Genomic DNA, 13,574 nt, shown 5'->3' on the forward strand with positions numbered 1-13,574 from the left:
GGCCTGGGTCTCCTCCTCCGTAGCGGGCCGGGCGGGGCCCCTCCCCCCCCACCCCGGACCCCCCACCTTCCTCTCGTTGCCCCGGGCGGGGCGGGGCGGGGGGGCCGGGCCACGGAACCGGTTTGCGACTCGACGGGCCGCCACGCCGGGATCACCCGATCCGCCCCGGCCCCCGGGCCTCGCCCCACGGACCCCTGAACCCCAGACCGCCCAACGCCCGAGCACGGGGCTCTAGGGGACTGAACTGCAGAGCGCCCTGCCACGTTCGCTCATTCGATCGTATTTCTCGAGCGCCGACCGTGTGCGGAGCACCGGACTAAGCCCCGGGGAGAGGACGGTAGAACCGTAAACGCGCGTCGAGCCGGCGGCCTACGGAGCGGCGGCGTACTGCGCGGCACTCTACTAAAAAGGACCGGGCTAGAGTGTACAGCTCCCTGGGGGCAGGCCGTGTGTCTGTTTACCGTCTGTTGTCCTCGCCCAAGCGCTCAGTCCAGTGTTCTGCGCCCAGTAAGCGCTCAGTAAGTCCGACTGACTGGACTGTAGGAGCGTTGAACTACAGAGAGAGACAGACAGAAAGGGTGGTCTCCCTGAGGGAGGGGGAGAGAGAGATCTCCCAGGGGGAGAGAGAAGGTGGTCTCTCCGAGGGGGGGGAGAGAGAGGGACAGAGAGAAAGAAGGTGGGGGCCGGAGAGAGATCTCCCTGAGGGAGAGAGTTTTGGTGGTCTCTCAGAGAGGGAGAGAGATCTCCCTGAGGGGGGAGAGAGATCTCCCTGGGGGAGAGAGACTTTTGTTGGTCTCCCTGAGGGAGAGAGAAAGAAGATGGTCTCTCAGAGAGGGAGAGAGAGATCTCCCTGAGGGAGAGAGAGCTTTGGTGGTCTCCCTCGGGGAGAGAGAGAGAAGGTGGTCTCTCAGAGGGAGAGAGAGAGATATCTCCCTGAGGCAGTTTCGGTGGCGTCCCCGAGGGAGGTGGCGGGGTGGTCCCCGAGAAAGAGAGCGGCCTCCCAGAGGGAAAGAGTGAGAGGGGAGTTTCCGGGAGGTGGTCTCCCAGAGAGGGAGAGGGTCATCTCCCAGAGAGAGACAGAGAAGGTGGTCTCCCAGAGATAGAGAGAATGTGGTCTCAGAGAGAGGAAGAGAGAGAAGGTGGTCTCTGAGAGAGAGAGAGAGAGAGCGAGGGAGAGGGCGGTCTCCCCGAGGGGGAGAGAGGCTCAGGGGGCGGCGGGGGTCTCCAAGTGTGAGCGTCCCTGTCTCGTGTGGAGAAGAGACGTGGGGTGCGTCTGTGCCCCCTCCGCGGGGCCCGCGTCTCGGTGGGCCAGACCAACCTCCTTCGGGACGGGCCAGGCCGCCCCCCCCCCCCCCCGCCCGCCCCGGGACCCCGGGGTCCCGAGTCCCCGGAGGAGGCCGAGGGCCCGGGGTGGGGGCGCGGGGGCGGCCGGAGGTCCGAGGGGCGGCCGCCCACGTCCCGTCCCGTGTCCCTCACGGAGGGCGGCGCAGGCCGCGGGGGAAGCCTGGGGTGGGGGGTTGCTCAGAGGCGGACCCTTCATCCCCTCGGGGCCCGGGGGACCCTTTCTCCCGGGGTGGGGTCGGGGGGGGCCCTTCCCGCCTCGGCCGCTCACCCGCCCGGACACCGTGGTCCTCGACGGCCCTTTGACCCCTCGGTTCCCCCGGACCCCCAGGCGCAACCCGGGGGCGAGGGGCGCGTGTGGCGTGGGGGGGCGGCCAGAGGCAGGGCCGGGGGGCGGACGTCCGTCTCTTCGTGGGGACCGTCGGAGTCAGGGCCGCGCTAACAGAGGGCGACGGGAAACCCAGATCTCCCCGGGGACGACCGGGGACCCGTCCCATCCCAACCGCCGCTGCCACCGCCTCCTCCTCCTCCTCCTCCTCCTCCTTCCTCGTCCTCCTCTTCCCCCTCCTCCTCTTCGCCCTCCCTCCACTCCCGGTCCCTCCGGGGAAGCCGCTGGGGGAAGGCCGAGCGCCCCGGTGGGGGCGGGGGGCGGCACCGGAGGGGCTTCGGGGGCTTTTCCCCGTGAGTTTCCCTCCCCGCGTCTCTCCGACCCCGGCCTCCTTCATCCTTGGCAGCCCCTCGCCCACACCCCGCGGAGCCCTCGACCCTCACTCCCTATCTCTCTCTCACTATCTCTCTCTTTCACCCTCCATCTCTCACTCTTGGTCCCTCTCTCTCGTTCTCTCACTCATTCTTGCTCCTCTCTCTCTCTCACTCTTTCCATCTCTCACTCTTGCTCTCACTCATCATCTCTCAATCTTGTTCATCTCGCGCTTTCCCTCTCAGTCTCCCCATCTCTCACTCTCCCTTTTTCTCTGTCCATCTCTCTTACACTCTCCCTTTTTCTCTTTGTTTCTCCATCTGTCTCGCTCTCACTCCCTTTGTCTCACTCTATCTCTGACTCTCTCGGTCTGTCTCTCGCTCCCTCTCTTTCTTTCCGCTCCCTCACATGGTGCCACGCGAACGCTCTCGGGGGCGGGGGGGAAACCGAGGCTCAGGGAGGTAGGGGGCGGAGCTTGGGTCCACGTGGCAGGTCAGGGCGGGGGCGGGGGAGGCGCCCGGGGGCAGGCGTCGGACTCCTCGCCCCGATCTTCGCACCGGGCACCCCGGGGTACCGGCTGCCCTCCGGCAGCTTCGTTATGATATCATTACTGATGATAATGGCGCCCCTCCAACAACGTAATAATAACGGTAATAATGAGAGTGGTGTTCGTTAAAAACTTACTAGGTCGGGGCGATCCCTGCCCGCGGGGAGCCTGAGAGTAGTATCTATTGAGTACCTACGGTGCGCGGGACACCGTACCGGGCGCTTGGGAGAGTCCCGTAGAGTTAGCGGGTGAGATCCCCGCCCTCGGGGAGCGTACGGTCGGTGTCATTTCCCGAGCGCTTAATCCCGTCGTATTTATTGAGCGCTTACCGTGCGCGGAGCTCTGTACTAAGCGCCTGGAAAGTACAGTTCGGCAACGGAGATAGTCCCTGCCCTCCCGTGCGCGGCCGAGTTGTACCGAGCGCCGGGGAGAGTCCGGTCTAACGATGTCACGGACGTAGTCCCTGCCCGCCCCGAGCTGAGCACCTGAAGGGGAGCCAGAAGAGGCGCGGGTCCCTCGTGCTGCGGTTCCCGGCCCGGAGGGTTTTGGGGGGCGGGGAGGAGGGCGGGAGGTCGAAGGAGGCCCCGGTGAATCGGAGGCAGAACCGAAAACTCCGTTCCCCCTTCCCCGCCCCCAACTTCCCTCTTTCCCGCCCGCCTCGCCGGCGGCCAGATGAGGAGAAAATTCCCCGTGGGAAGACCGACCCCCTCCTCCCAGACCCGGAAGCCGCTCGGAGCTCTGGGGGACGAGGAGGAGGAGGAGGAGGATGGGGGGCGGGGGGCGGTGGCCGGTGACCGACCAGTAACAGGAAGCGGGGCGGCCAGGCGGGCGGAGCCCCGGCCTGGGAGTCCGAGGGACCCGGGTTCTCATCCCGGCTCCGCCGCCCGTCCGCCGTGGGACCTCGGGCCGGCGGCTGGGCTGCTCCGGGCCTCGGTTCCCTCTTTCGGACAGTGGGGATGGAGACCGCGAGCCCCACGGGGGACGGGGACCGTGTCCGACCCGATGAGCCGGTATCTACCCCAGCGCTCGGTACGGTGCCCGGCACGTAGTGAGCGCTTAACGGAGACCATAGGAACGGCAGAAACCCCTCCGACCGGATCCCCGGGGGGAGGGCGTGGAGAATCCCCGAGCCCTGAGAAATCACACCGCAGCGGACCCGGGCTCTCCTCCGCTAGATTGGCGACTCCTCGTGGGCGGGGAACGTGCCTCCCGACTCTCTTCTGCCGGACCCTCCCGAGCGCTCAGCACGGTACTCGGTAAACCCCGTCGCTTGCCCGTTCGCTGATCCCGGTTCTTACGGAGCCCTTCCCGTGGGCGGAGCGCCGCACTGAGCGCCTGGGAGAGTCCAGTCCGACGGAGGCGGTAGACTCCGTCCCCCGCCCCGCGGCCAGCTGCCGGTCTAACGGCCGCTCAGAGGTATTTAGTGAGCGCTTCCCCCGTGCAGAGCAACTCTGCCGGGGCAGGGGCCCGGCCCCGGGACGCGGTAGCCCCGTGACCCGTGGGCCTCGCCCAGATCCTAATAATAACGATTACGCTCGTGGCGTCTGTTGAGGCCTTACTGTGTGTCGGGCACCGTACCGGGGGCCGGGGGAGACGACGACGACGACTGTGGTATTCGTTAAGCTTTTACTGGGTGTCAGGCAGCGTACTGAGCGCCGGAGATGACGATGACAGCGGTATCTGTTAAGCGCTTACCGCGCGCCGGGTTCCGTACCGAGCGCCGGGGAAGACGACGACGACGATTTGCGGTATTCGTTAAGGGCTCGCTGTGTGCCGGGCACCTTATTAAGCGCCGGGGGGGAGACGGTGACAATCGTGGTATTCGTTGAGCGCTTACTCCGTGCCAGGCGCCGCACTCAGCGCCGGGGGAGATGATGATGATGATGATCGCGGTATTTGTCGGGCTTTCGCTGGGTGCCGGGCACCGTACTAAGCGCCGGAGGAGTTGATGATAACTGTGGTATCTGTTAAGCGCTCACTCTGTGCCGGGCACCGTTCTGAGCGCCGGGGTGGAACCAAGCCCGTCGGGGTGGACACGGGCCCCGTCCCCCGTGGGGCTCACCCTCTGCCTTCCCGTGTTACAGAGGAGGCCCGGGACTTGCCCAAGGCCCCACAGCAAACAAGGGGCGAGGCGGGGTTAGAACCCAGGACCCCGTGACCGCCAGGCCCGGGCCCTACCCTCCGGGCCGCGCCGCTCCTCCAGGTGAAGCGACTGACCCGAGATCCCCCAGCGGGCGAGAGCGGGAGCCGGGAGGAGAACCCAGGTCCCCGGGCTCTACCCGCCGGGCCGCGCGGCCTCTGAGCCTCTCCCCGCCTCCGGGACCGGGTCGTCCCCACGCGGTGACGGGGGCCGCCGGCCTCCCCGCTCCCCCCGGCCCGGCCCCGAGCCTGGCACGGCCCCCGGATGCCCCACGTGCCCCCGGTGCGGGCGGCCCGCGGCCGAGCCCGCTCCCAGAGGTGGGCCTGGCGGGGGGCAGGGCCGGGGGGGGGGGGTTGGGAGGGGACACCGGGGGGGGAAGGGGGGGAGGGGAGGGGAGGGGGCCCCCCCAGCCACCCCCGCCGCTCACACAAGGTCATTGTTCCCTGAGGTCAAAGACGCCTTTGTGTCCTCGCCGGAGACGCGAGGGCCCGAGCCCCAGCCGGACCGCGGCCGCCGGCGGGAGGGGCGCGGCGCGGCCCCGCGGGTAGAGCCCGGGCCCGGGAGGCGGCGGGACCCGGGTCCCCGCCCCGGCTCCGCCCCGTCTCTGCCCGGTGACCTCGGGCCCGTCGCTCCCCTTCCTCTTAGGACAGCAGCGCGGCCTAGCGGGTAGAACCCGGGGCTGGGAGGCAGAGATCGTGGGTTCGAATCCCGGCTCTGCCACCTGCCAGCCGTGTGACCGTGGGCGAGTCGCTTCGCTTCTCTGGGCCTCAGTGACCTCATCTGCCAAATGGGGACGAAGACCGTGAGCCTCACGTGGGACAGCCTGTTGACCCTGTATCTCCCCAGCGCTTAGAACGGCGCTCTGCACATCGTAGGCGCTTAACAAATACCGACACTGTTGTTATCCCGACTCCGCCGCCCGTCCGCTGGGTGACCTTGGCCGAGTCCCTTCGGTTCTCTGTGCCTCCGTTCCCTAATCTGCAAAGTGGGGATGGAGACGGGAAGCCCCACGTGGGACGGGGACTGTGCCCAACCTGATGAGCGCTGAATACAGTGCCTGGCACAGAGTAAGCACTCGACAAATACCACCGTTGTTGTTATGATGATTATTTCATCAGGGGGAGGAGCAGGACCGTGAGGAGGAGGAAGAGAATGAGGAGCAGGAGGAGGAAGAAGAGGAGAAAGAGGTGGTGGTGGAGCGGGAGGAGGAGGAGGAGGAAGAGGAGAGGGAGAAAACGGAGGAGGAGGAAAAGGGTGGTGGAGCGGGAGGAGAATGAGGAGCAGGGGGATGAGCAGGAGGAGATGGCGGAGAAGAAGAGGACGAGGGAGAAAACGGAGGAGAAGGAAGAGGAAAAGGGTGTTGGAGGGGGAGGAGAATGAGGAAGAGGAGGAGGAGATGGAGACGAGAAGGATGAGAGGAAGAAAACTGAAGAGGAGGAAGAGGAGAAGCGTGGTGGAGGGGGAGGAGAATGAGGTGCAGGAAAAGGATGAGGACGAGGAGTCGGAGACGAAGAGGAGATGGTGGAGATGACGAGGAGGACGAGGAGAGGGTGGAGGAGGAGGGTGAGGAAGAGGAGGAGAATTTCTCCCGCTGGTGTCCCTCGTTCCCCCGTGAGGAGAGCAGCCGGGCCCGACGCCGAGAGGGCCGACGGTCGGGGGGGTGGGGGGGGGGCGACCGGGCGAGGCCCCGTTCCCCCCAGGTCCCCCAGAAGCTCCCGGGGCAGCGGTGCGGCCCAGCGGAAGGGCCCCGGGGGACCTGGCTTCAAACCCCGGCCCGGCCCGGCCCGGCCCGCCTCCAGCGGGGGCCTCGCCCTCCTCCTCCCTGAAACGGGGACTCCATCCCCGCTCTCCCTCCGACTCGGACCGCGGGCCCCGTGCGGGACGGGGACCGCGGGCCCCGTGCGGGACGGGGACCGCGGGCCCCGTGCGGGACGGGGACCCGTCCCGGCGCCCGGGACGCCGCTCCGTCCGGCGGTCGGTCCGGGGTATTTACCGAGCGCCCGCCGGGTGCGGGGCACCGGACCGAGCGCTCGGGAGAGGGCGGTCCAGCGGAGTCGGAAGACGCGATCCCTGCCCTCCGGGGGCCGGCGGGCCGGCGGTCGGTCCGTGGCATTTACCGGGCACTTACCGTGCGTGTGCCGAACGCCCTACTAAATGCTCGGGAGAGCCCGGCGCGGCGGAGTCGGTCGACAACGAGCCGACGGTCCAGCGGGGGCGACGGACGGACGTGAAAACGGATCGGGGAGAGGGGAAACGGGAGAGCGTCATCGATCGATCGGTATCGGCATCGATCGTGTCTATCGAGCACACCGTGTGTACGGAGCGGCGTACTCGGCAAAGTACGGTCAACCGGTGGTATCCGAGCGCCTACCGCGGGCGGGGCGCCGAACTGAACGCTCGGGAGAGTCCGATCTGACAGAATTAGGGGGAAGGCCCCCCGCCCCGAAGGAGCCGGACGGCCATATGAACGACGAGGTCATTTATAACGTAGAATCGAAAGATAGAGGCCGGGAGCCCGACCGGGGACCGGGCCCCACCCCATCTGCTCGGTTCCACCCCAGCGCTTAGGACAGCGCCTGCCCCACGGGAAGCGCTTAACGGACACCATCATCGTTATCATCATCATTATTATTTATTTCTCGTTGGGGCTGTGGGGAGTCGGGGGGCTGGGGGTCAGGGGTCAGGGGGTGAGGCGGGGCTGGGGAGGGGAGGGGTGCCCCGAGCGCCCCCCCCCCAGCCCGCCTCCGGCCTCCTCATTGGCCGCCGCCGCCCCGCTGTTGCCATGGCGACGGCCGGGCCGATCCGGCCTGCTCTAATGCGGCCCCGCCCCCCCCCCCCCCCCCGCGCGAAACTGCCCCCCCCCGCTTCTCTCTCTGCGCATGCGCAGGCCCTCAGCCCCCGCGCTGGGGTGGGGGGGCGGTTTGGGGCGGGCCCTTGGCCGCCAGGTGCCCCCCGCCATCTGGCCGTCTCTCCCCCCCCCCCCCCACTCCCCCTTTGTTGGCCATGGGTTCTAATCCCGGCTCCGCCGCTGGTCAGCTGGGTGACCGTGGGCCAGTCACTTCGCTTCTCTGGGCCTCGGTGACCTCATCTGTCAAATGGGGATGAAGCCCGGGAGCCCCACGTGGCGCAACCTGATCACCTTGGGCCGGTCGCTTGGCTTCTCGGCGAGACGGGGATGCCGTCCCCCTTCTCTCGTCCGACCGTCTCGCGGCTCCCCTCGCGCGCTCAGGGCGGTGCCGGGCGTAAAGGAGATGCCCGCCGAGCGGCCCGGCCGTCCTCCGTCGGACGGGGAGCCGGTCGGCCGGACGGAGGGGGGCGGGCGGACGAGGAGCGGCGCCCGGCCAGCCGCGGGGCCCCGGGTCCTCGTCCCGGCCCCGCCGCCCGCCTGCCGGGTCGCCTCCCTTCCCCGGGCCTCGGTTCCCTCGACTGTAAAACGGGGACGGAGACCGTGAGCCCCACGCGGGACGGGGACCGCGTCCGACCCGACTCGCTTAGGACGGCGCCCGGCCCGTAGCGAGCGCTTCCCGGATGCCACAGTTAGTATCGGCGGTACTTGTGGTCGGTCGGAGGGCCGGGGGGGGTGGGCCGGTCGGACGGGCGGGCGATCCGTGGGACGGCTAGGCGGCGGCCCCAGCGGGCGGGCGGCCGGGGGGTCGGGTGGGCCGAGGCGGAGCCCGGCGGGGCCGGGCGGGGTCGGCCCGGTGCTCCGCGCTCGGTAATCGGGACCGTCCCCCCGTGCGCGCGCAGATGACTCGTCGTCGGAGAGCTGCAGCGGGCAGGGCTCGTCCACCCTGAACCCCTCGGCGTCCAGCAGCACCCAGGGCGACTGCGCCTTCTCGGACGTGAACGGCCACGGTCCCCCCGACGACCAGCCCGTCAACCTCTGCGACAAGACCCCGGCCCACGCCCACCCGCCGCCCCCCTACGCGCCCGAACCCGGGGGGCTCGACGGCGGCCTCAGGGCCCGGGGCAAGTACGCCCTCAAGGGGACCCCCGAGGTAGGTCCGGGGGAGAGGGGGGGGGGGGGGGGGGGGCTCGCTCCCCTCACCTGCGGAACGGGGGGTCCCTCAGACCGGGAGCCGACCCGGGCCCGGTCCGAGAGGCCACGAGGAGCGGGAGGACCCGGGTCCCGATCCCGGCTCCGCCCCTCGTCTGCCGGGTGGCCTCGGGCAAGCCCCTTCCCTTCTCTGGGCCTCGGTCCCCTCGTCTGTCAATCGGGGATTGAGACCGTGAGCCCCGTGGGGGACGGTCACCTTGCATCTCACCCCGCGCTTAGAGCGCGCCGAGCCGATACCGTCAGCGTTAGCGTTATCGTTGTCCCGGGGTGGTCCGAGCCTCGGGCCCGGGGGAAGAGGGTGGTGCCGGGGCCCCAATCCATCCGCGCTATTCGTCGAGCACCTCCCGCGGGCCGGGCGCCGGACCGGGGACGACGAGGTCCGGGACGGGAGGCTTCTCCGGGGCGGGCCGGCGGGTCCGAGCCGGCGCACGACCCTCTCCCTCTCCCTCTCCGCGCGCCCGCCCAGTCCCCCCCTTACAGCTCGGGCAGCTACGAGTCGGTGAGGACGGAGGGGAGCGTCTGCCCCGAGGACCTGACGGTGGGCCGGCCGCCCCCGCCCCCGCCGCCCGACGACGAGGACGACGACGACCACGACGACGCCGACAAGATGAACGACTCGGAGGGGCTCGACCCCGAGAGGCTCAAGGCCTTCAACGTGAGCCCCCCGGGGAGGGTCCCGGGGGAGGGTCCCGGGTGGGGAAGGGCCGCGGCCCTCAGCCCCCCCCCCCCGTCCCCCGTCCCCGTCCCCGCAGATGTTCGTGCGGCTCTTCGTGGACGAGAACCTGGACCGGATGGTGCCCATCTCCAAGCAGCCCAAGGAGAAGATCCAGGCCATCATCGAGTCCTGCAGCCGCCAGTTCCCCGAGTTCCAGGAGCGGGCCCGAAAACGCATCCGCACCTACCTCAAGTCCTGCCGGCGCATGAAGAAGAACGGCATGGAGATGGTCAGCGGCCCCCGGGACCCTCCTCCGTCCTCCCCGCCCCCCGCCCCTCCTCTTCATCCGCGCGTTCCCTCCGTCCAGCGCTTCCCGGGTGCGGAGCCCCGGGCCGAGCGCCCGGGAGACTGCGGCGGAGCAGTAGCGCTAACGGCGGCGGTTAAGCGCCCGCTACGGGCCGGGCACCGTTCCGGCTCCTAGAGGACGGACGCGTTCCCCGCCCGCGAGGAGCTCGGGCTCGCGTCTACCCCGGCGGTGCCTGGCGCACGCTATCGTGACGACGACGACTCTGCCCCTCGGGGACCCCGGCGCCCCCCCGGGATCGGGCACGGGGGCGGGGGGGGGGGGGGGTCCTGACGGCGTCCACCCCGTCCGCTCAGACCAGGCCCACGCCTCCGCACCTGACCTCCGCCATGGCCGAGAACATCCTGGCCGCCGCCTGCGAGAGCGAGACCCGGAAGGCCGCCAAGAGGATGCGGCTGGAGGTCTACCAGACCTCCCAGGTCAGAGCCGCCCCCGTCGTCGTGGTCCCCCCCCCCGCCCCGCCCCCGCCGGCCCCCCGGGGGGACCCGGGAGCGCGCCCGTCGGACCGTCGGGGACGGGGGCCCGGGCTCCGGGGCCCCGGGAGAGGGAAGCGGGTCGCGGGAGAGGAGGCCGGAGAGGCGGGGGGCCCGGGGGGAGGCGGGCGGCCCGAGACCCCGCGTGTGGCGGCCCGCAGGACGAGCCCATCGCCCTGGACAAGCAGCCCCCCGGCCCGCCCGCCCCCGCCGCGCCCGCCCCCGCCGCCTCCTACGCCCAGGACCCCGTCTACGTCAACGGCACCCTCAATTACAGCTACCGGGGCTACGGGGCCCTGGGGCCCGGCCTGCAGACCCCCGCCTCCCTCCAGACCGCCAACCACAGTAACGGTGAGACGACCGTCCCCCCGTCCCCCCCCCCCAGCCCCGGCCGCCACGGTCCCCGACCGCCCCCGTCCTCCTCCCCATCCTCCTCCCTCCGAGCCCCGACCCGGCGGCCCCCGGGGTGTCGGCCGGGGGGGGGACGGACGACTCGGGCCGGCCCGGAGGGATCCCCCTCCCGGCCCCCCCCCCCGGTCCGCGGCTCCCCCGGGACCCCCCGCCCCCGCCGCCCTCTCACCCACGCGCGCGCTCCGCGTCCCCCCCCCCCCCCCCGCCCGACACAGGTCCCACGGATCTCAGCATGAAAGGGGGGGCCGCCGCCGCCTCGGCGGCCGCCGCCGCCTCGGCCTCGGGCCCGGCCTCCTCGTCGTCCTCGTCCTCCTCGTCGTCGTCGTCCTCGTCGTCGTCCTCGGCCCCCGCCGCCTCCTCCTGCTCCTCCTCCAACAACAACAACAACAACAACGGGGGCGGGGCGGGCGGGGGCGGCGGGGGCAACGGGGGCCGGGGGATGACGGCCCAGCTCAGCCCCACCGAGATCGGGGCCGTGCGCCAGCTCATCGCCGGCTACCGCGAGTCGGCCGCCTTCCTGCTCCGCTCCGCCGACGAACTGGAAAACCTCATCCTGCAGCAGAACTGAAAGCCCCCCGGTGTTGGGGGGCCGGGGGGCCCGGGGGCGCCCCGGGGAGGGGGCCCGGGCCGGGGGGGAGGGGCGGAGGCCCGGGCGGCCGGCGGGGCCGAGGGGGGGACCGGGGGCCGGGGCCGCCGGCGCGCGCCCCGTGACCCCGGAGGACCCCCCCCCCCCCCAATCCCTCCCTTTCCAGTCTTAGGTGAGCAGAGCTGCGTATTTATTGAGAAAAAGAAAGAGGACCTTCCTCCTCCTCCTCCTCTCTTCCCCTCCGCCCCCTCCTCCTCCTCCTCTTCCTCTCCCTCCTTTAGTAATTTATTTTGTTCCCGAAAATGGACCCTCTTTTCGTGTGCGTGCGTGCGTGCGTGTACGTGTGCGCGTATGTCTGTGTTTTGTAAAGATCCGCCCGTCCGTCCGTCCGTCGGGAAGGACTCCGTTCCTACAGTTGAACATTCCACGTCACTACTCGGCGGGCCTCGGGGGGCGTCTGGGGACCCCTCCGAGGGACCCCCAACCCCCCCCCCCGGCCCGCTCAGCTCGTGTCCCCGGTCCACCCTCCCGCTGACCCCCCGCTGCTAGGGGAGGGAGACACCCCCCCCCCAAGCCTCCCCCCCGCCCCAGGGGCGCGAGCAACCCCCGCCTCCCGGGGGGACCCCAGCAGGGGCAGAGAGAGAGAAAGCCCCCCCCGGGCCGCGCCCCGTCTCCGTACTACCTCACGCTCCGGGCGCTCGAGGCCTCCTGCTCTACGTCGCTGGGTCTCCCCCCCCCCCCCCCCCCGGACCCCCCACCCGCGCCGGCCCAGGAGGTGAGACGGGTTCGGGGGAGGACCTGCTAGAGACGGAGGGAGGTTTCTCCATCGCCAAAAACCAGCAGCTCACAGACCCCCACACCCCCAACCCCGGGACCCCCCCCGCATGGATCCCCCAGGACCCCCCGCTCAGTGCAATACCCCCTTCCCACCCCCCCAAATTCTGCTGCTGCCGCGCCCGGGGGGGAGATCCCCATCTCCCGGCCCGCCCCCCCGTCCCGGAGCCGTACGGCCGGGCCTGCTGACCCCGGGGCCCCCCCAGGCCCCCCGCGCGCACACAGACACGCACGCTGGACCCCGGACGGCGGCCTTCCGCCCCCCCAAGACGCCGGCACTTGTAAAAGCCACGGCCCGCCCTCGGCGAGGGGGCGGGCGGGCCGCCGGCCCGCGCCCCCCCCGGACCCCGCTCTCCGACACCCCCCGGGGAGACCCTCGGCACCGTCTCTCCCTCTCTCCCCGCCTCTCTCTTTTCCTACCCGTTTCTCCGTCTCCCCGCCTCGGCGGGCCCTCTCCCGCAGTCTCCGTCTCTCCCCGACCCCCGGGTTTCCGAACCCCTGTAAATATTTTTCGTGTGCGATGACGTTGACGCGGTAGCCCCCCCCGCCCCCCCCAATCTGTGAGTCTTAACGTTTAAGGGAAAAGAAAAAAAAAAGGAAGAATCAGTGGCCCGGGACAATCGCCGCCTTAGGTCTTTTTTGGGGGGGTGGGGGGGTTTCGGGGGAGCCGGCGGGGAGGGGGGAACAGAGGGAGGGGATCGACCACCCGTCCCCCCCCCCCAAAAACCCACCGCGTCCACCCTCTCTACGGTTTCGGGAAAACTTTGTACAACCCGTCAAGTCCCTTCCCCGGAAGAGCGGCCTCCCCGGCCCTGCCCCGCCCGCCCGTTTCTGCTCCCGATTTCTGGGGACTCGGTGAGAGTCTACTGTTTACATGTACAGGAAAATCCCCCAACACCCTCGAAAACCCCACCGAGGCCCATCCGTCGGGGCGGGGGGGGGGAGGCGGGTGCCCGGGGGGCGACGCTCCTTTCCCCCCGACGCCCAAGCAGAGTCGCCCGACTCCGTCTCGCCCACTTCTCGCGGACGCGCGCGCCCCGCACGCGCCCCCCGGAACGGGGGCGCCTCGCCCCTCCGGCGGCCTGGGGATGCTGAGGCGGGGAGGGGGCGGGAGCTCACCCCCACCCCCAAAACCCGCCCGATCCTGATTTCCCCCACCTGCACCTATGCAAACTTCGGCGTGGCTCCCTGCGGCGGGCGGCCCGGAACGGGCCCCGGGACCCCCGGGACCCCCGGGACCCCCAGACCCTCCTCCTCCTCCTCTAGCAGCCGTGTGTGTGTGTGCGTGTGTGCACGTGTGCGTGAGTGGCCGGTGAGGGAACGCTCTTCTGTTTGGGAACGGTCTTAGCGCAGGACACCCCCCCCCCCGAGCCCTGCCCGTCCTCCCCCTGCCCGTCCTCCCGCCCCCCCGTCCCCGGTGACCCCTTTGGGTGTGAGTGCACCGATCCCCCCCCCCCAGTCAGCCC

General features: G+C 70.5%; 1 protein-coding gene across 1 annotated transcript in view; it reads left to right on the forward strand.

The window, feature by feature from the left end:
• Positions 1-11,302, forward strand: part of NOL4L (nucleolar protein 4 like) — a 61,311-nt gene extending 50,009 nt beyond the window's left edge. Inside the window, exons 7-13 of the mRNA XM_029049560.1 lie at positions 8,476-8,726; positions 9,252-9,440; positions 9,538-9,729; positions 10,101-10,223; positions 10,439-10,628; positions 10,904-11,042; positions 11,130-11,302. Coding sequence (XP_028905393.1) covers positions 8,476-8,726; positions 9,252-9,440; positions 9,538-9,729; positions 10,101-10,223; positions 10,439-10,628; positions 10,904-11,042; positions 11,130-11,256 — 1,211 coding nt within the window. The 3' untranslated portion in view covers positions 11,257-11,302. The remainder of the gene's footprint in view (positions 1-8,475; positions 8,727-9,251; positions 9,441-9,537; positions 9,730-10,100; positions 10,224-10,438; positions 10,629-10,903; positions 11,043-11,129) is intronic.
• The last annotated feature ends 2,272 nt before the right edge of the window (positions 11,303-13,574 follow it).

The sequence above is a fragment of the Ornithorhynchus anatinus genome, chromosome 21 (genome assembly GCF_004115215.2).
Source record: "Ornithorhynchus anatinus isolate Pmale09 chromosome 21, mOrnAna1.pri.v4, whole genome shotgun sequence".
Lineage (NCBI taxonomy): Eukaryota > Metazoa > Chordata > Mammalia > Monotremata > Ornithorhynchidae > Ornithorhynchus > Ornithorhynchus anatinus.